At 39.0% G+C, this 22187-nt stretch overlaps 1 protein-coding gene across 5 annotated transcripts; it reads right to left on the minus strand.

Moving 5' to 3' along the window:
- Window positions 1-1810: 1810 nt before the first annotated feature.
- On the minus strand, window positions 1811-22187 carry LOC111584476 (protein tyrosine phosphatase non-receptor type 7). Of its 5 annotated transcripts, none has more exons than XM_035940686.2 (11): window positions 22034-22187; window positions 15764-15913; window positions 15371-15551; window positions 12791-12875; window positions 12631-12710; window positions 9617-9754; window positions 9355-9546; window positions 6245-6441; window positions 3613-3726; window positions 3459-3543; window positions 1811-2167 (listed from the first exon to the last, which is right to left on the minus strand). In XM_035940686.2, the coding sequence occupies exons 2-11, from the start codon at window positions 15865-15867 to the stop codon at window positions 2051-2053; spliced, it is 1293 nt and encodes a 430-aa protein (XP_035796579.1). In that variant the 5' UTR covers window positions 15868-15913; window positions 22034-22187; the 3' UTR covers window positions 1811-2050. The 5 variants fall into 5 exon arrangements, with proteins under 5 accessions (XP_035796579.1, XP_035796580.1, XP_035796578.1 ...); XM_035940687.2 differs by lacking the exon at window positions 22034-22187 and adding an exon at window positions 20123-20241; XM_035940685.2 differs by lacking the exon at window positions 22034-22187 and adding an exon at window positions 19919-20078.

The raw sequence follows: 22187 nt of genomic DNA on the forward strand, positions 1-22187 counted from the left end.
CTGCTGTTCACTCTGATTAAAACAACCTGCAGCTCTGCACCGACAACACCAACGAGTTTATTACAACCAGCAGGAGACAGAAATAAACAAAACAAGACACCAAACAAACAAAATGAGACACACAATAAACAAAATGTGACAAAACAAACAAAATGAGAAAACAAACAAAATGAGACAAAACAAACAAAATGAGACCAAAAACAAACAAATGAGACAAAACAAAGAAAATGAGAAAAAACTAACAAAATGAGACACAAAACAAACAAGATGAGAAAAAACAAACAAGATGAGAAACAAAACAAACAAGATGAAAAACAAAGAAAATGAGACAAAACAAACACAATGAGAAAAAACAAACAAGATGAGAAACAAAACAAACAAAATGAGACATAAAATGACCACAAACAGACGAACTAAAACACCACAAAGAGACAAACTCTTCCTCCTGATGTTTCTTCTTCTGTTTTTTGATTCCTTCTGTTTTCCTTTCCCATGTTTTTGTGTCTTTGGAGAAGTTTGTCCTTCCAGCCAGCAGGAGGCGCCGCTGCACAGCAGGAAGAAACGCAAAACTCACAGTGTGTTGACTTCAACCGACAAATATCACAAAGAATCTAGAAATGGTTTAGTTTGTTCCCACAGAGACACCCAACGACTCATTTCAAACTTCACTTATCTGAAACTAAAAGATTTTTATCTTAACATCCATCGTTCTTATTTTTAAAAGACACAAAATATCCACAGATACACAACGTGATCACAATTACACAAAGTAGAATAAATAATGTCCCCAAAGTCACACAAGATTGTCAGAATAAGAGACAAATGAAGCAGCAAAAATGAACAACGATGACAAAAAATGACAAATCAAAACACAAAACCACAAATGGAAGACAAAAAAATCCCACACAGACACCAAATGACCAAAAAATAACACAAAAAAACGAAAAAATAACACAAAAAAACGAAAAAATAACACAAAACAACCAAATATAACACAAAACAACCACAATATAAAAAACAACCAAATATAACGCAAAACAACTAACATTATTCACAAAACAACTCAAATATAACAAAAATACCACAAAACAACCAAAATATAACATAAAACAACCAAATACAAGACAAAAACAAAAAATAACACAAAACAACCACAATATAACACAAAACAACCAAAATATAGCACAAACAACAAAAATATAACACAAAACAACCAATATTAGTCACAAAACAATCAAAATATGACACAAAAATGACACAAAACAACCAAAATATAACACAAAACAACCAAATATAACACAAAACAACCATAAAACAACACAAAAGAACCAAATACAACACAAAAAACAAAAAATAACACAAAACAACCACAATATAACACAAAACAACCAAAACATAACACAAAACAACCAAAAAACAACACAAAAGAACCAAAAAATAACACAAAACAACCAAAATGTAACACAAAACAACCAATATAACACAAAAAGCAAAATGTAACACAAAACAACCAATATAACACAAAAAGCAAAAAATAACACAAACAACCATAATGTAACACAAAACAACCACAAAGACACACAACATGTTTGTGTTCTCCTTTGGAATCAGTCTTTTTCATATTCTGAACTTTCTGGTTGTTGCCTGGTGAACAGCTGATCTCTGAACCTTCACGAGGAAACTAAGAACCTCCTGACTTCCTGTCTGAATCGACTCTGAGAGTCTTTGACAGGAAGTCATCTCTAAACTGATCAACTTTGTTCCTTTAAACCAAATAAATCATCTAAATGTGTTGAGAAATCACCACGACTGGAGGCAGAACTTTCCTGTTTTATTGAACTGATCCGATCAGAACACTGGGAGGAACGTTCTCGTCACATTCTCTCTCTCTCTGCGGTGGAACATCCTCAGGTTCTCCACAGTTCTGGGGCTCTTGATGCTGCCGGTTCCCCCTGCGGTTCCTCCGTCGGTTCTGTGGGTTGTGCTGCTGGTGTTCAGGTTCTGATGATGTCTCTGAAGATGCTGCTGGTGGTTCAGGTTCTGGTTCTCATCAGTTCCTCCTGCTCTGTCTGCTGTCCAGCTGGAGGTTCTGCAGATGAACACTGACCTGGTCCTCTGGGTTCTGCTGGTTCTGTGGGGGTGTGGTGGGCTGGTTCTGGTTCTGGTCCTGATGAAGATAAAACTCGATTTAACAGCTATTTAATGACATTTATACAATATTCAGACCCTGCTGAGAACCGACAGAGTTCTGGGATCACATAAGAATGTTTACTAGGACCAGACTGGAGGGAGGGTGGTTAAAGGTTGGTTAAAGTTTGGATAAGTTTGGTTAAAGTTTGGTTAAAGAGTGGTTAAAGGTTGGTTAAAGGTTGGTTAAAAGTTGGTTAAAGTTTGGTTAAAGGCTGGTTATAGGTTGGTTAAAGTCGGGTTAAAGGTTGGTTAAAAGTTGGTTAAAATTTGGTTAAAGGTTGGTTAAAGGTTGGTTAAAGTCTGGTTAAAGGTTGGTTAAAAGTTGGTTAAAATTTGGTTAAAGGTTGGTTAAAGGTTGGTTAAAGTCTGGTTAAAGGTTGGTTAAAAGTTGGTTAAAATTTGGTTAAAGGTTGGTTAAAGGTTGGTTAAAGTCTGGTTAAAGGTTGGTTAAAGGTTGATTAAAGGTTGGTTAAAGGTTGGTTAAAGGGTGGTTAAAGGTTGGTTAAAGGTTGGTTTAAGGTTGGTTAAAGGTTGGTTAAAGAGTGGTTAAAGGTTGGTTAAAGGTTGATTAAAGGTTGGTTTAAGGTTCTTTAAAGGTTGGTTAAAGAGTGGTTAAAGGTTGGTTAAAGGTTGATTAAAGGTTGGTTTAAGGTTCTTTAAAGGTTGGTTAAAGAGTGGTTAAAGGTTGGTTAAAGGGTGGTTAAAGGTTGGTTAAAGTTTGGTTGAAGTTGGTAAAGTTGGTTAGTTCGGTTGATTCTTGGTTAAAGTCTGGTTATTTTTTGGTTGAAGTTTGGTTGAAGATTGATTGAAGATTGGTTGATGTTTGGTTGATTTTCTGTTACAGTTTGGTTGAAGTTTGGTTAAAGTTTGATTACAGTTCAGTTGAAGTTTAGTTGAAATTTAGTTGAAGACTGAAGATTGGTTGATGTTTCATTAAAGTTTGGTTGAGTTTTGGTTAAAGTTCAGTTAAACTTCAGTTGAAGTTTAGTTGAAGACTGATTTTCAATTACAGTTTGGTTGAACTTTGATTAAAGTTTGGTTGAAGATTGGTTGAGTTTTGGTTAAAGTTTATTTTAAGTTTGAATGTTGTTTGGTTGATTTTCGGTCACAATTTGGGTGAAGTTTGGTTAAAGTTTAGTTTATTTGAAGTTAAGTTTAAGACTGACTGAAGATTGGTTAAAGTTTGGTTGATTTTCAGTTAGTTTGGGTGATTTTTAGTTGCTTTTCGGTTAGTTTGGTTGCGGTTTGGACTGAAGCGGTTCCAGTACCTGCTGGTGCTGCAGTTGGCGGCTGTACTGGGCCAGAGTGGAGTAGAGGAACTGGTACTGCTCGGTGGTCTGGATCATCCCGCCCCTGCAGGACAGAACCAGTTACGCCTCAGTGTAGACTTCCTGTGCAGCAGCTTGGCAGGTAAACACTCACCTGTCCAGCCTCAGCTGACAGACCGTCTCCAGGACGTCCACCTGGCCGCTGTCTCTGAGCTGCTGGCAGCCGATGCTGCCGGCGATGAAGCAGCCGGTTCTGCCGATACCTGCACTGGAACCAGAACAGAACCCGTCGGAACCTCAGCAGGAAATGACACGTAGTGATGTAACGGAGGCGTCTGATTGGATTCTCTAATATCTCCAATACTCAGCAGAGACCTCAGAACCAAACTGACCGGACCTTAGTTTGTCCCAACAGCGCCACCTGCTGGCGTGCAACATCATGAACATGAAGGAGTTCTAGTTCTAAAGGTTTATTCCACCCAAACACTGTTTTCTATCCAGGAACTAAAAGTTTTAACACACTGACTCACAAGTCGTGGTTTCAAAGGTTTCTTCCACCTTGTTTTTTTGAAAACACTGGTTTGTTTTTTCTCCTTCTGCATCTCTTTAGTTCATGTTTAGTAATTTTACGGCTGTTTTGCATCTTTTTCGAAACATTTTATTTTATTTTCTATCATTTTGTTCATTCTGTCACTTTTTGTCAGTTTCTTGTTGTGTTTCTTTCTGATCTGAGACATTCTAACCCTGAACTGTAATCTAAAAGCAAAAACACACATTTATGTCGTAAAACTTGAATCTTCTGGGACTTTGTTACTTTTTCTAATTAAATCACTATTTTATCCTGATATGGGACATTTTCTCCAATAGAATAATAACCTTTCTCTTAAAATGTTTTTTTAAAGCAACTCGTTTTACCTCTTTGAGTAGTAGTAGTAGTAGTAGTAGTAGTAGTATCAGTAGTAGTATCAGTAGTAGTAGTATCAGTAGTAGTAGTAGTAATAGTAGTATCAGTAGTAGTATCAGTAGTAGTAGTATCAGTAGTAGTATCAGTAGTAGTAGTATCAGTAGTAGTAGTAGTATCAGTAGTAGTAGTATCAGTAGTAGTAGTAGTATCAGTAGTAGTATCAGTAGTAGTAGTATCAGTAGTAGTAGTAGTATCAGTAGTAGTAGTATCAGTAGTAGTAGTAGTATCAGTAGTAGTATCAGTAGTAGTAGTATCAGTAGTAGTATCAGTAGTAGTAGTAGTAGTATCAGTATCAGTAGTAGTATCAGTAGTAGTAGTAGTAGTATCAGTAGTAGTAGTAGTAGTAGTAGTATCAGTAGTAGTAGTAGTAGTAGTAGTAGTAGTAGTAGTAGTAGTATCAGTAGTAGTAGTAGTATAGTAGTAGTAGTATCAGTAGTAGTAGTAGTAGTAGTAGTATCAGTAGTAGTAGTAGTAGTAGTAGTAGTAGTAGTAGTAGTAGTAGTAGTAGTAGTATCAGTAGTAGTAGTAGTATAGTAGTAGTAGTATCAGTAGTAGTAGTATCAGTAGTAGTAGTAGCAATAGTAGTATCAGTAGTAGTAGTAGTAGTAGTAGTATCAGTAGTAGTAGTAGTAGTAGTATCAGTAGTAGTAGTAGTATTATCAGTAGTAACAGTAGTAGTAGTATCAGTAGTAGTAGTATCAGTAGTAGTAGTAGTAGTATCAGTAGTAGTAGTAGTAGTAGTATCAGTAGTAGTAGTAGTAGTAGTAGTGGTAGTAGTATCAGTAGTAGTATTATCAGTAGTAACAGTAGTAGTAGTATCAGTAGTATTATCAGTAGTAGTAGTAGTAGTAGTAGTATCAGTAGTAGTATTATCAGTAGTAGTAGTAGTAGTAGTATCAGTAGTAGTATTATCAGTAGTAGTAGTAGTAGTAGTATCAGTAGTAGTATTATCAGTAGTAGTAGTAGTATCAGTCGTAGTAATAGCATCAGTAGGTCCTCGGTTTACGACGTCCTCGACCTCCAGCGTTTCATGGTTACGTCACCATCTCCCATAAATTTAAGAAAGTCTTATTCCATCATTCCAACATACGGCGTTTGCAACGTTAAAATTAATTTCGCGTGGGAACTAGTTGGCGAGCAGAGCGAACGAATATGTCGTCATGCGGCGCTATATAAGGAAGACGGTATTGTTTACATTCGCCGGTTGTACACCAAATTGGATTATGCTACATTCACTTTCTTTCATTGTGCTGTTTTTTGTAAACTTTTTGCCCTTCATTATGGCTCCCAGGCGTAAGTCAGACTCTTCTGATGGCACTATACCAGTATACCAATGGCAGTACCACTATGTTAGCGTAGATGAGTGACATACGTACTTATGTACGTATATGAGTTCTGACTTACAACAAAAATTGTCGCGCCGTAGGAACAGAATTGTGATTTAAGTCTAGACCCCCCTGTAGTAGCATTAATAAGAACCAGTTATATCTTTTCTCCAACAGTTTCCGTGGTTGGATGAACCTCTGATGAGGCTAAAACTTGTTGATCCCATCTACAAATTTCTGTCAGTTTCTTTGTACTTCAGTGTCCCAGAAACCAAGCGGTCCTCTAAATCTAACCACAGAAGTGTTTTTGATTAAAATAAAGTTGTTTTTAAAGCAAAAATGTAAAAACTGGTTGTGAAAATCTGCTGTTTTTCAGTTTTTCTCTGATCTTAAACTCATATTTTGGTGCTTTTGATTGTTATTTTATCACCAACCAGTCGATCGTTGAACAGAACTTCCCTTCCAGAACCCCTGAGGAGCTGCTGACGAAGACCAACCTGCAGTGGACAATGATTGGACCAGGACCAGGGCCGAGGTCTGTGATTGGCTGAGGGCCGGTGGGCGGTACCAGGGACTTCCTGTACGTCTCCACCTCGTCCACCAGCCTCAGCAGAGGAGCAGTGCATTGTGGGATGTGGTGGTCGGGCCACGAGGTGAACCAGTAGTGTCTGACGGAGTGACGCTCCGAACCCAACTGAAGACAGAACAGAACCTTCAGAACCATCAGGTTTCAGAGCAGAGCAGCGTTCTCTCTCATCCTGGATGCTTTTAATGAAACCATTTTAAAGCAGGAAACATCCAGTTAACTTCAAACTGCCTCCATCCTGCTGCTCTGAGTCTCATTTTCTGTCTCTCTGAGGTCATTTCTGTGAGTTTCGTCTAACATTGGGCAGGTTTTCATGTCCCTGGTCATGATCTGCTTTGGTTGTTCTGTGTAATTTTAGTGAGTTTGTTTTTCTGTTCTTTGTAGACATTCGTTGAACATTTGGTCTGTTTCCTTTTCATTTTGTGTCTCATTCAGGTTGTTTTTCTTCCTGATCTGGGATGTTTCGTGATCAACGTTTAGTTCAGATTCTTCCTCCAGATGAAGATGAACCTGCAGCAACTGACTGTGAGGAACCAGTTCTTGTTCTATTCTAGAATCTGAACGTTTTAAAGCAAAACCAGCTGAGTCTGACTGTCATCTCATCTTGGTTATTGTGTGTGATTCATGTTGCATCTTTTTCCAATAATCTTGTGTCTTCAGTGGTCATTTCCTGTCTCCTTTCAGTTGTTTTGTGTAATTTTGGTTATTTTTGTCTACCTTTGTGTCTCTTTGTGGTATCTCGTGTCTCATTTTGGTTATTTGTAATTGTTTGTTATTTGGTTATGTGTAATTGTTATTTGAGTTACATTTTGGACTGGTTTGGTGCCAGTCTTGGATTGGTTTTGGGCTTAGTTTTGAACTTGGTTTTGGACTGGTTCTATCTTTGGTTTTGGACTGGTTCTAGACTGGGTTTTGGACTGGTTTGGGGTCAGTTTTGGGCTTTGGATTGATTTTAAACTTGGTCTTGGATGTGATTTTGAACTTTGTTTTAAACTTAAACTTAATTTTGGGTTGGGTTGGTTGGTGGTTCTGGGCTTACATTTGGACTGGTTTTGGACTGGCTTGGGGCCAGTCTTGGATTGGTTTTGGACTTAGTTTTGAACTTGGTTTTGGATTGGTTCTATCTTTGGTTTTGGACTGGTTCTAGATAGGGCTGCAACTAACGATTATTTTAATAATCGATTAGTCGGCCGATTATTTTTTCGATTAATCGATGAATCGGATAAAAAAACAACACATTTTTAATTTCCGCCGCTTTATTCAGAAAGAGAAGATTTGGACTGACAGAGCAAATAAGATCATTGAAGCGAAGCCTTCGTCTTCAACCATCGACAGAAGCCTCATGTCAATGACCATCATGTTGAGGATGCTGTCAGTCAGGACAGATGCTTGCTGTGGTTGACATGATGTCTTTCTCATCATGAAGCCTGTCATTGTTTGCTGTTCATGAAATGAGAAAGATAGTATAGTTTGAGTATGTATTATAGCACAATTTACAGCAACTCTGTAATTATCTTGTTTTATTTGCAGTATTAGGTTAAGGCAAGTAAGTAGTCCAAAGAGCAAAACACAAAGTACGCACGCACGCACACACATATAGATAGATAGATAGATAGATAGACAGACAGATAGACAGATAGACAGATAGACAGATAGATAGATAGATAGATAGATAGATAGATAGATAGATAGATAGATAGATAGATAGATAGATAGATAGATAGATAGATAGATAGATAGATAGGACAAGCACCATAAAAAATACTACATACTAAATAAGTTACTTTAACCCCTGTTTGGTCTAAATGCAGTTCATCCTGCCTCACTCCAACACAGACCAGTGTCTTCACTCAGACTTTGTGAGAAAATTTAAACTTGAAGCTTAATCTTTAAATTATTATCACCATTGTGGGCAAGTTACGTTTATTTATAAAGCATATTCAAACCCTGCCTAAGCTGATTAAAGTGAAATAAAAAGTTTCACACACGCACGTACACACACACACACACACACACACACACACACACACACACACACACACACACACACACACACACACACACACACACACACACACACACACGTGCCCTATCACTGTCATTAATCAGCTAACAAACACTAGCATCAGGAGAGCTACCAGAGAGACTAACGTTACGTTTCCTCACTGTAAAACGGAACAAACGTAGGATAATGTAGTGACTTACCTGCCGTTGAGCTGTCATCGGCGACTCCAACGTGTTTCCGTTTCAGGTGCTGCATCATTACCGTGGTGCACATCATATCACTTTTGTAAAGCTTGCATGCTACGCATGTTTGTTGTTTTGTGAAGTGTGAAATGCTGCCACACTTTTGAGGATTTCGGTCTGACTGTTTTCTCCGTGTCGGTCATGTTTGGTTGAAATTACTCTGAATTTACTTTCGCTTTGCCGCCACCTCGTTCTGTTCAACTCGCTCTAGAGGTGGAATTATTTTAAAAAAACAAAAAACAAAAAAACTTTATTTCCGTCAGCCAGCATTGACAAAGCTCTGCAGGTGAAGTAGACGCTCGCGACATGGCGAGTGACGCACGAATCGCGCGACACAACGAATCGATAATGAAATTCGTTGCCAACGCTTTTAATAATCGATTATTATCGATTTTATCGATTCGTTGTTGCAGCCCTAGTTCTAGATTGGGTTTTGGACTGGTTTGGGGCCAGTTTTGGGCTTTGGACTGGTTTTAAGCTTGGTCTTGAAAATGAGTTTGAACTTTGTTTTAAACTTAAACTTAATTTTGGGTTGGGTTTGGTCTGATCTGGTTTGATTGGTTTCTGTCTTCTTTTGCATCTCTGCAGTGATTCAGTGTTATTTTACTCTAGTATTGTGTTTCTTTGTGGCCGTTTTCTTTAAAATCTATAATTGAACATTTGAGAAAAGTAAAAACACGATGTTTGTTGGTTGTTCATTCTACACTCTGAGAACACTACGAGGATTCAAACATTCGTCTATCTGACAGTGGTGATGTTTCAGGTGTTCTGTACCTGGATCTCCATATCGGTGACGGTGAATCCGTCCTTCTCTTGGATGTCTTTCACTCTGAGGAGGAATCGGCCAAATCGACTCGTCTCTTCTTTGTCTTCCTCCCTTCGGCTCAGCTCCTCCTCCTGGTCCTCGTCCTCCTCCATCACCCTCTTCGTCCCGTCCGTCGGCTGAGGCCAGTAGACCTCACATTTCTGTAAAAACACCTGGACGTTAGATGAATCCCTCACCGGCAGAAGAAACAGACTGGAGGTGTGTGGTCACCTCGTTGTTCTCCTTGAGTCTGGTCACCATGACGATGATGCTGCTCCTCTCCTGCCACACCATGTCCCAGAAGTCACCCACAGTGTGGACCATCGGCCCCTGGGTGGCGATGTAGGACCTGGGAGAACCTTTGTAGCCCTGCAGGACAAACAGGGTCAGGAAGGTCTGTCCTCACCTGAACTTACTGAGTTTATGACAGGAGGACAGCAGGACTGAACTCTTTCCATCAGGGGCAGGTTTTGGATTCTGCTTTTAGACTTGATTTTGACAGATTATAGACTTGGTTTCTGTGTTGGTTTTGAACTTGATTTGCAACTGTTTTAAACAGTTTTGGACTGGTTTTGTTTGCAGTTTTAGGCTTGGTTGTAACTAGTTTTTGGTTTAGCTTTGGACTGGTCTGGGACTTTTTGGATTTAGGTTTAGACATGATTATTTTTTAACTGTGCTCAAGTTGGGTTAGATCTGGTTTGCAACTGGTTTTAGACTTGGTTTAGGACTTTTTGGCTTTGGACTGGTTTTAGACTTGGGTGTAAGCCAGTTTCAGACTTGATTTTAACAGGTTTTAGACTTAGCAATGGACTGGTTAGGGACTTTTTGGACTTACTTTTAGACTTTTTAAACTATGCTGACTTGTTCTGCTTGTTTGTTTGTTTGTTTGTTTAAGTGTGCTTGACTTGGTTCTAAAGCCGGTTTGAACTGGCTTTAGACTTGATTTAGAGTTGGTTTTAACTGTTTTTTAGATTTGGTTTTTGTATTGGTTTTGAACTTTGTTTTAGACAGTTTGAGACTGGTTTTTGACTGTGCTTGACTAGGTTTTGAACTGGTTCCAGACTTGGCTGTGTACTGGTTTTGTATGTGGTTTTGGACTTGGTTTTAACAGGTTTTAGACTTAGCTATGGACTAGTTTGGGACTTTTTGGACTTTGTTTTAGACTTGCTTTTTTTTACTGTGCTTGACTTGGCTCTAGATCTGGTTTGTAACTGGTTTTAGACTTGTTTTAGGACTTTTTGGTGTTGGGCTGGTTTTAGACTTGGTTGTAGGCAGGTTTTGGATTTGATTTTTACTGGTTTTGGACTTCATTTGCAAGTGTTTTAGTCTTAACTTTGGACTGGTTTGGGACTAGTTGGACTTAGTTTTAGACTTGTTTTTTTTAAACTGTGCTTGATTTGGTTCTAGATCTGGTTTGTAACTGGTTTTAGACTTGTTTTAGGACTTTTTGGTGTTGGGCTGATTTTAGACGGTTGTAGGCAGGTTTAAGACTTGGTTTTGGACTGATAGTGGACTAGATTTGTGGTATATTTTGGTCTGGCTATGGTCTGGTCTTGGGCTGTGCTTCACTTGGTTTGAAACTTGGTTTTAGACATGGCTTGGTTTTGTCTCAGTGGCAGCAGCAGGTCCTTCCAGTTTCCTCCTGGTAGATCCTGAGGTGTTCCCAGGCCAGATGAGATATGTGATCCATGCAGGCTGAAACTGTCCAGAAGAATGAAGATCCTGACCGGATGTTAAACTGACTCAGCTGACTCTACCTCATGGTTATATCTGAGTATCTCTGATCTGATGAAAATAAAGAATTTCACTGATGTTCTGAGGTTTTTGTGCAACAGATACAAAGCTCTTGCTTGGCTCTGATCCTTTATGACTGCATCAATCTGCAGACTCAGCAGCAGATCACAGAGAGTTTCACTTCTGATCAGCTGACAAACAAAAAGCTAAGTTTTACATTCTGACCACTTTCATGGTATTGTTTAATTTCCCAGGTCAAACGGATGTAAAAGCAGAAAATAACTGTCACCACAGTTTCACCCCTCCACATCTAAAACCTCCCACGCCTTCCCCCTCCTAAAACCGCTGAGGTCATCACTCAGAGCCGCACGGCGTCCAATCAGCAGCCACCTTCTGCCGATCTGCAGAACACAGCAGGTGTGTTGGTTGAAATGTCAGCGGGTCGGATTGTGACTGGTGGGGGGTCGTGGGGAGGGGCCGGAGTGAGTCAGGGACGTGTAACTTCCTCCCTCACTTCCTGTGGTTTTCCTTGTTGTCAGAGTCTCACGGCGACAAACCGACACTCTGATCTGACGCCCACGCACACAGTCAGAACCGACACTTTCTGTTTAATATACCCCACCGACACTACAGTCAGTGGAACGGACTGGAGCTGGTTCTGGACTGGATCTAGACTGGATCTGGACTGATTCTGGAATGGTCCTGGAATGGTTCTAGATTGGATTTAGACTGGTTTTAGACTGGTTACACACTGGTTTAGACTGGTTCTAGACTGGTTCTGGACTGTTTCTGGACTGAATTTAGAATGATTTTTGACTAGTTCTAGACTGGGTTTAGACTGCTTCTGGGCTGGTCTTAGATTGGTTTTAGACTAGTTCTGGACTTAGTTTAAGACTTGATTTCGGGTTGGGTTTAGGTTAGTGTTGGTCTAGACTTGGTTTAAGTCTGTGTTTGGAGTAGGTTTTATAATTGTTTTGGATTGATTTTGGTCTAGTTTTGGACTGGTTTGGGGCTGGTTCTTTATTGGCTTGGGGCTTGGTTTTAAATTTGGTTTGTGACTGGTTCTGGGATTGCTTTGGGAGTGGTTCTGGACTTAGATTTGGACTAGTTTGGGGCCAGTCTTGGACTGGTTTTGGGCTTTGTTGAACTTGGTTTTGGACTGGTTCTAGGTTTGGTTTTGGACTGGTTCTAGGTCTGGTTTTGGACTGGTTCTAGGTTTGGTTTTGGACTGGTTCTATGTTAGGTTTTGGACTGGTTTGGGGCCAGTCTTGGATTGGTTTTGGGCTTCATTTGAACTTGGTTTTGGACTGGTTCTAGGCTTGATTTTGAACTGGTTTGGGGCCAGTTTTGGGCTTTGGGCTAGTTTTAAACTTGGTCTTGGATGTGATTTTGCAGTTTGTTTTCAACTTAAACTTAACTTTGGGGTGGGTTTAGTCTGGCATTGGACTGGTTTTGGACTTGGATTTAGAAACAACCAATGTTTAGTTTTGGTGACTCGGTCTGAAGCTCACCCTGATGTAATTGGCGTTGATGTAGCGGTCAGGCCCCGCCTCTTCCTCCAGGCTCCTCAGGACCACCCGGCTCTCTGGGTCTGAACAGGAAACAACAATAATAAGCAGCAGTAAAAACAACCAGAAGAAGAAGATTCCTGCTGAGCAGCAGCTCACTGACTGGGCAGGATGGTTTTATATCGATCCTTCATGGTGTGTCCGGGAACATCCAGCTCAGCAGCGCTCACGAAGTTTGGAGGAATTTTCTGTTCAGGAAACAGGGACAGACTGAACGTTAAAACAAACGCACCTCATAACATCATTAGAAACAACAATCTGTTTATGTTATAGATGATTTAGTGTGAACTTTATAACAGTTAGCTTATAAATTAACACGTTTCACTGGTTTATATTCACAGGAAAAGATCTTTCATCAAATGTAAAACATGTCACATCTTTTAAAGTTAAAAAACAGATTAAAAAGATGTTTTGATGATAAAATTATACTCAATAATAAAGAGTATCTGGTAGTTACAGTCATGAACTAAAGTTTCCATAAACTATAAAGTCCATGTTTATCACGTTTGTCTGTAGTTTCCAGTGACCCCTAGAACTCTGGATTTATGATGGAATCATTGAAACATGAATTTTTGTCACAAACACAATCATGGATTTTGGTTCTTTATAGGTATATTAAAGGTCTTCTGGAAAAATGACAAAATCTGCTGGATCAAAAAACAATAACTTGAATGATCAGTCCTGATGACGTAGAAAGTTGGGTTAAACTGAGCGATTCTGATCGACTACAGCTGCTGGCTCCTCTGATCCAGTTTAAATAGAACCCATTAGATCCACTCATTAGACTCAAACACTGCAGGGGGAAAGTCTGAGGAGCTCAGCAAAGATCTGAAAAAGCAAATATTGATTCAACAAGTCAGAAAGTCACTTGGAGCCATTTCAAAGCAGCTTCAGATCCTAAATCATCTGTTTGTCAGAATAAAGTTCATGGTCCAGTTGTGTTACTGCCACCATCAGGAAGAAAACACAAACTATCACCTGCTGCTGAGAGACCATTGGTCAGGATGATCAAGAGTCAACCAAGAATCATGAAAAAGAAGGTCTGAATGAATGAGAAGCTGCTGGAACACAGCTGTCAGAGTCCACAGGGTTCTAGAGGATCCATGAAGAAGGAAGTTCTTCCTCTAGAAGCAGAACCTTAAAGCTCCACTCATCACATGGACTAAGAAAAGATTCTGGAGGAAAGTTCTGTGGTCAGATCGACTAAAAGTGAAGGTGAAGCTTTTAACCCCAAGAACACCAAACCTACCACCAAGCATGGAGGTGGCAGTATCATCCTCTGGGGCTTTCTAGAAGAGCTTCTGGACTGGTTTCAGACTGCATGTTGGACTGGTTCTAGACTTTCTTGGGACTGGTTTATGTTTGTTTCCAGTCTTGGTTCTCCTGGTTTTGGATGTAATTTAAAGTTGGTTGAGGATTTATTTTACTCTGGATCTGGTCCTGAATGAGGACTGGTTTCAGACGGTCTTGGACTCTTTCAGGAGTAGTTTAGATGTGGGTTTGGTTCTGATTTGTACTGATTTTCTAAAACTGGTTTCAGTTTTGGTTTAGGACTGGTTTCAGACTGGATTCTGACTGCTTCTCAACATTTTTTTGGACTGGTTTCAGTTTGATATTGGTCCTGGTTTCAGACGATCTTGGGCAGGTCTTTTTTTTTTAACCCCAAGAACACCAAATCTACCATCAAGCATGGTGGTGGCAGTATCATGCTCTGTGGAACTGGAGCTTTACACAAAGTAAATGGAATAATGAAGAAGGAGGATCACCTCCACGTTCTTCAGGAGAACCTAAAACCATCAGCAGAAGGTTGATCTTGGACACAGTTGGATGTTTCAACCAGACAATGAGTCCAAACACACATCAGACGTGGTAAAGAAATGGTTCCATCAGGCTGGAATGAAGGTTCTAGACTGGTCTCCCCAAAGTCCTGACTTAGACCCATCAAGAACCTGTGGACTGATAAAGATGCACCAGAATTGGTGCAGTTCCACTAAATGTGTGGTCTTTCTGATTCAGACTTGAGTCCGTTAAATTGATAGTATAATGATACTGCCACCTCCATGCTTGATGGTAGGTAGAGTCCAGAGGAGCCGGCGATAAACCAGAAGACTGAAACCAGAAGAAGTGAACTGAGAAGGAAATGGACAAATTTAACCAAATATTAGTTTTATTGTACTTATCTTTTAGACCCCACACATTTTGTCATATTTCCAGAAAACCTTAGAAACCTTTTATAAATCTATGAAAGAACCAAAGTTCAGGATTGTTTTTGTGACAAAGATTCATGTTTCAATGATTCCATCATAAATCCAGAGTTCTAGGGGTCACTGGAAACTAAAGACAAACATGATAAACATGGACTTCATAATGGATGGAAACTTTAATTCATGACTGCATATATGGTAATGAAGTGTACTATGTAGTTATACTGTGCAGTAACAGTACCCGGTACTCTACGTTCAGGGTGCAGTAACGGTACCCGGTGCTCTACGTTCAGGGTGCAGTAACGGTACCCGGTGCTCTACGTTCAGGGTGCAGTAACGGTACCCGGTGCTCTACGTTCAGGGTGCAGTAACGGTACCCGGTGCTCTACGTTCAGGGTGCAGTAACGGTACCCGGTGCTCTACGTTCAGGGTGCAGTAATGGTACCCGGTGCTCTACGTTCAGGGTGCAATAACGGTACCTGGTACTCTACGTTCAGGGTGCTGGTGTCGGCAGACGCCTCCTGCAGCAGGTCGTGGGTTAGCGGTCGTGTCGACGTGTGTAGCAGCTGAAGCCACACCTCTTTAGGGGTGGTGACAGAACAGACAGGCTCCACCCCCAAGCTGCTCACATCCAATAGCAGCGACAGGTTGGAGCCCCGCCTACAAATCAAAGATGTTTTTAACAGACGACATGAATGCATGAAGATTCTTAAGAAGATTTCTGGAACATGATGTTTTGAAACAACCAGACAGAATCATCAGAAACATGTTTTTAGATGTTCTGTAAAGATGTTTTTTGGATGCTGAGGATGCTTTTATTAAGTGATATTATTTTAACGTTGTACGTATGAACATGGAGTTAACCCACCCACCTCTCCTGGAGACGGACCACCGAGGCTTTCCGAGGAGGCGTGGTCATCGGCGGTGGCGTCACCGGATCCTCAGCAGGAGGCGACGACGAGTGGAGGGCAGACATGGTGTTTGTTTCTGTGTTTGAGTTGGTTCAGCTGCTCATCGCTGCTCTACAGACAGAAAGCAAACATATATATATATATATATATATATATATATATATATATATATATATATATATATATATATATATATATATATATATATATATATATATATATATATAAAAGAAAGAAGCCTGAAACAAACAGTTACCTGTTCAGGTAACTTACAGCTGAAGGAGGAAACATGCAGTGCTGTGAAAAAGTATTTGCCCCCTACTCAAATTCTTATCTTTTTAATATTTCCCCCACTTTAATGTTAAAGATCATCAAACAAATACAAATATCAGACACAGAAAATCAGTTTTTGAATGATGATTTTATGTTCTAAGGGAACAAATCCATCCAAACCTACCCCCTGTATGAAAAAGTAATTAGCCCCCTTGTTAAATCATGAATTTATGTGGCTAATCACATTTTTTGGAAAGCGAGTTCAATTTCACCGACCACACCCAAACCCGATGACCTCCAGACCTGTTCAATCCAGAAACCACTTCAAAAGAACCTGTCTGACTGAATGAAGACAACCAGAAGATCTCAAGAAGCTACAACAAAATAATCCAAGGAGATTCAAGAACATTTGACATCTATCAGTCTGGAAAGGGCCATTTCTAAAGCTTTAGGACTCCAGAGAACCACAGTGAGAACCATTATCCATGAATGGAGAAAACATGGAACAGTGGAGAACTTTCACTACCAACATTACCCTAAGAGAACAGCAATGACTCATCCAGGAAGTCACCAAGGAACCCAGGAGAACATCTAAAGACCTGCAGGCCTCCCTGGCCTCAGTTAAGGTCAGAGTTCATGACTCAACCATAAGGAAGAGACTGGACCAGGATGGATCCATGGCAGAGTTCCATGGAGAAAACCACTGCTGAACAACAAGAACATAAAGGAAACAAACATCTGAATGATCCCCAAGACTTCTGTGAGAAGATTCTACGGACTGACCACACCAAATTTGAATTTTTTGGAAGGTGTGTGTCTCGTTACATCTGGCCCCCATCAACCCAAGGTCCTTCAGCAACCTCAGGTACCCAAATACTGTCTCCAGTGACCTCAGATGGTACAATATCCATTCCAGAAGCCAGGCTACCAGCCCAAGGTGCTACGCCAGGAACCCCCAGTCACTAACCTTAGCAGCTTCTCAGTAAAAGAACATCCTACCAACAGTCCAGCATGGTGGTGGTGTGATGGTCTGAGGACCTGGACGAGTTGCTGTGATTGATGGAACCATGAATTCTGATCTCTACTAGAACATCCTGAAGGAGAACGTTCAGCCATCAGTTCCTGACCTCCAGCTGAAGCTCACTTGGGTTCTGCAGCAGAACAACGATCCAAAGCACTCCAGCAAGTCGACTTCTGAACAGATTAAAGAAACTAAATGAAGGTTCTGGAGCGGCCGAGTCAAAGTCTGGACCTGAAACTGGTTGAAACGCTGGCAGGAACTTAAAAAAGCCGTTCAAGCTGGAAAACCCTCCAGTGTTGCTGAATTAAAACCGTTCTGTTGAGAAGAGTGGACCAGAACATCTCCACAGAGATGAGAAAGACTCGTTGGCAGTTCTAAAAAATGCTGCTGAGGGCAGAACAACCAGTTCTTAGCTTTAGGGGGCAATTGCTTTTTCACAGCACCGTCCATGTGGACTGGATCATGTATGTTAGCAGCAGTAGCTAAGATGATATTCTGACATTACAAACCCAAAGCTGCAGCTTCTGAACATCTTCAAACCTGGAAAAATTTAATAAAGTTCCATTTTCATAAAACTGTTTCTGTGGACGAAAGACAAAAACACACGACTCAGAATCTGTTAAAATGTTCTTAGAAATGAACCAAACCGACTCAAAGTTTCCCAAAAGGATTGAAAGTCTGCACAAGAGACTAAAACCCTGAATGATCCTCAGAGCTGCATGTATTCATAAACCATCCTCTGATTAAAGCTGCAGATCTGCTGGTTGTCCTGAGCTTCTGTAAAAGTAGATCAGACTCACCGTTCTTCTTCTGATCAGCTGATTGTCTTCGATAAACTCCTGAATGTGAGCTAAAGCAGCCTGCAGCTGAAACTACTAATGTGTTGTTGTGTTTCCACATGTGAAACGTTTCAGTGTCTCCATCGGAAGAAGAAGGTTTCCTCACATCAGGAAGTCAGAACGCCCACACTGACTCAACACAAACCCGACGGCAACGAGAGGATTCAGACTCGCTTCGTCCGACAGCAGAAAACAGAACAAACTGAACGTCATCAACAGAAACTAAACCAGAAATTATTCACAGCCAAAACGTCGTCCTGAGGTAAAACTACAAAATAAATAAAGATCCTGAACCACAGCCAGAAACCTGCAGCAGCAGAATGAAGATTACAGTTAAAGTCTGGATCCTCTGACTGAAAAAATACACAAAAATATTTAGGAAATGTTCAAATAATTATAGAAAAATACCTGAAATTTAGTTAAGATTAAAATTCTGAATCATAAATAATATTTTTTAAATAAAACATTTTATATATTTTTTAAAAAAACTGACCAAAATCTCATCACTAAAGTCCAACAATTTAAAATTTCTAAAAATTACAAAATAAAAAATATTTTACAAAATGTAAATGATTAAAATACTAAAAAAAATAACCCAAATATATAAATTTTGATATTTTAAAAATCAAAACCAAATCTAAACATGTAAAAATATATTTTATAACCAGAAATTACACTTTAGTCAATATACAACCCCACATCAAATAAATCAAATAAATCTCAAAAATGTTTTTTAAAAATAGAACAAATATTCAGAAATTTAAAAAATAACTAAAATGTAAAAAAACGGCCAAACTATATTAGAAACTGCTGGTTTAGTCTTTAGTTTTATTTCAGAAGTTTGTTCTGTCAAATCTGCATCTTTAAGAAACTGATAAATTTAACAGAAAGTTCAATATTTCCTCTGAAATGCAGTTGAATAAGAATGATTAAAGTAAAATACCTCAAACTGGACTTCAACACGGCACTTGAGTAACTGTGATTAGTGACTTTCCAAACTACAAAGTTTATTGACCAGTTTTAGTCGACGTTCTCCTGGTTTCTTTAACAGACCGATCAGCGACAACATTAAAACCATCTAACCAATATTCTGCAGCTTTCTCTCTTCTAAGTTACCCAAAATGGAAAAAGCTGGTCGTAAATGTCTCCAAATGTGTCCAAAATAACTTAAAGCTGTCTAGAATTTTTCCAATATTTGTGTGAAATCAGCAGAAATGACTCAAAACTTGTCAAAAAGGACTTCAAATTGTGCAAAATGACTCAAACACATCCAGAAACCTGAGCAAGACGGCAAAACAAACATTCAAAGTCACTCAAAATTACAAAAAAATGAAAAAAAAATGAATTATGTAAAATGACTCAAGCACATCTAGAAATACTGCAAATTTGAGAAAAATGACAAAACGTTCAAAATGTAAAATTCGTCAAAAAGGACTTAAAATTGTGCAAAAATTATGAAGCTTTTTATAGCTTGTCTTAAAATATCTCAAAACGTGTCCAAAATAACTCAAAGTTGTCCAGAATTCCTCCAAAAATAGTTTAAAATCAGCAGAAATGATTCAAAACACGTCAAAAAATTTGACAAAATGACTCAAATGTGTCCAAACATACTCAAAATTTTAGCAAAAATTACAAAACAAACGTTCAAAATCACTCAAAATTAGTCAAAAATGAGTTGAAACTAACCCAGTAGGGGGCGCTGTAGTGAACTTGCAGGCTGTAGTGCTCCCTACAGGCTGCTGGTACACTACAGCGCCCCCTGTTGGTTGCAGGGTTCTCTATGGGCTACAGGCTACAGGCTGCAGAACCTGTAGCCTGCAAGTAAACCCTGCTGCCTATAGGGGGCGCTGCAGCCTCCAAATACATCCAATAATAAGAAGAAATGCATCAGAATCTCGTTTCTCTGACTAAAGAACTCACATTCATGTTTCCAGGTGAGTTCAGGAGACCGAACAGGTAGTAAACAGTGACTGGAGTTCTTACCACTGAGATGCTGAGTCCTCCTGATAGCGAAGCCGCTAACCAACCAGCTAACCGACCAGCTAACTGACTGGCTAACCAGCTAACTAACCAACCAGAGGGAGTTTTCTCTGCCTCGGTCTTCCTCAAACTGAAAGAGCTCGGGACAAGAAGGAACACGTGGAAGCAAAGAAAGTGAAGCGGCAGGAACAGACACGTTGTCATCACCTGGAGCTCAGGTGAGCAGAAGCACCTGAGGGAGGACGGAGGGAGGACGCTGAGTCATACGGGCACGCCGGCTCCGGGCGTCGATTGTTAACCCGACAGCAGCCGCTCATGAATCATTCATTCAGCTGGAAACACGCAGAAACGTCCAGATGTCAGGAAACGAGGACCAGGGACTCAACGTCTCCACACTGACGGCGCCCCCTATTGGTCTGAAGCTAACTGCATCTGTACAGTTCTAGGTGGACATCTGCTGATGATGCATCGGCCCTGAAATAAGCTACGTGCTAAGCTAGTATTGGACGAATGCTATCGTCCTGACAGCTAACAGCATCTTTCCAGCAGCTTAGCACACAATAATTTTCAGGGCTGATGCTAGCATCAGCAGATGCTAAATATCAGATAACAAAATATTATCCATCTTTAAAGTTTAATTTATTTGGAGATGTGTTTTAAAAGGAATTTATCAAAAAAGAAAGGAATGGATGAACACTGGATGTTCACAATACAAACACATCAACATTTTATTTTAACCCAGTAATTCTGGTTGGAGGTCATCAAGCTCCTCATTAGTCTTTGTCATGGTGCCCGTTGCTGCTAAACTCCCACAATGCTCTCTGCTTTAACCTCCTCTGGACTCTACAGAATTAAACAGGAAGAGGCTCCACCTGGTGGAACAACCAAGTACTACAGCTGATCTACGATACTTCAAGTGTGTTTTATGTACGTAAACAGTGTCGGAAATGAGACTTTGTACCGGCAGATTATATATAAAATACAAATTACTTTTTTATGAACCATATTATAAGTCTGTTCATCACATAGATTTTTTGTAAAATTCTGAAAATGGATTCATCCACCTGAATGATTTTTACAAGAATTTAATATTTACACAATTTGAAGTTTTGTGAGTGTAAGTTTATGGACATTGTCCTTTTCACATGTTAAATAAAAAATAAATATAGTGCCTCTATGTTTTGTTTTATGTCTAAATTTACCATAATATTGCAATAAATCACACAATAATTATTTTGTGCAATATCAACACGTGTAAACTGTCACCTCATATCTCACATACAATAACTCACAGTTTGTATTATTACCATTGTACATCACATTTATTCATATTTAAGGGCTGGCAACAGTCTGGAAAACAAAGATAAACATCTTTATTAAATTATATAAGTTGTTATTCATAATTTTGATTAAATATGTTATAATTATATATATATATATATATATATATATATATATATATATATATATATATATATATACTTTTAATTTGTATACATGCATTTTTGGGGTAAAAATGCAGTGTGAGATATTTATTAAAAGTCTCTGTGATGGAAATAATTATATATATATATATATATATATATATATATATATATATATATATATATATATATATATATATATATATATATATATATATATATAATTTTTAAAAATTATGAAAGTTGCTGTTATTCATCATTTTGATTAAATATGTAGTAGTTACTTCCATCACAGACACTCTTAATAAATATCTCATATTGCATTTATGATTTAATTAATTCTAGAATTGTTTTACCATAAAAAGTATTTATGCAAATTTAAGTAAAATTATATGTTATATAAACATACATAGTGAATAAATATATAGTATTATGAGTCCATCTTCTATTTTACATCAGTAAATTTGTCATATCTGACAATAAATCCCACAATAACTAATGTGCTGCATTATTAACGTGTAAAGATTATTAATATTTTACTGATATCTCACAGTTTGTGTTTCTACCATCTAACATCACATTTATTAATGTTGAAGAGCTGCTGTCTGTCTGGAAAACAGAGAAAAACAACTTTTTAACTCTAAAGGTGTCAGTTCTTCATCATTTAGTTATAATCAGTTCAGATGTAACTCACCAGGTTTCCATCGGTGTTGTTCTTCCTCACGGTTCCTCCTGCTTCTCCTCCTCGGTGCTTCTGTTGTGTTTTCTGTTGTTCGTTTCTACTTCTACCTTCTTACTTCCCTTCCTGCTTCCTCCCACTCGCTCATTACCAAACACACTTATTCACA

This window comes from Amphiprion ocellaris, chromosome 8 (genome assembly GCF_022539595.1).
Source record: "Amphiprion ocellaris isolate individual 3 ecotype Okinawa chromosome 8, ASM2253959v1, whole genome shotgun sequence".
Classification (NCBI taxonomy): domain Eukaryota; kingdom Metazoa; phylum Chordata; class Actinopteri; family Pomacentridae; genus Amphiprion; species Amphiprion ocellaris.

Excerpts from the sequence above, each read along its gene's own strand:
- LOC111584476 (XM_035940686.2), bottom strand. The coding sequence starts at position 15,867 with ATGTCTGCCCTCCACTCGTCGTCGCCTCCTGCTGAGGATCCGGTGACG. Across the intron at positions 6,442-9,354 it reads TCACCGATATGGAGATCCAG|TTGGGTTCGGAGCGTCACTC; the intron begins GTACAGAACACC and ends TTCTGTCTTCAG. Across the intron at positions 2,168-3,458 it reads GCCAACTGCAGCACCAGCAG|GACCAGAACCAGAACCAGCC; the intron begins GTACTGGAACCG and ends TATCTTCATCAG.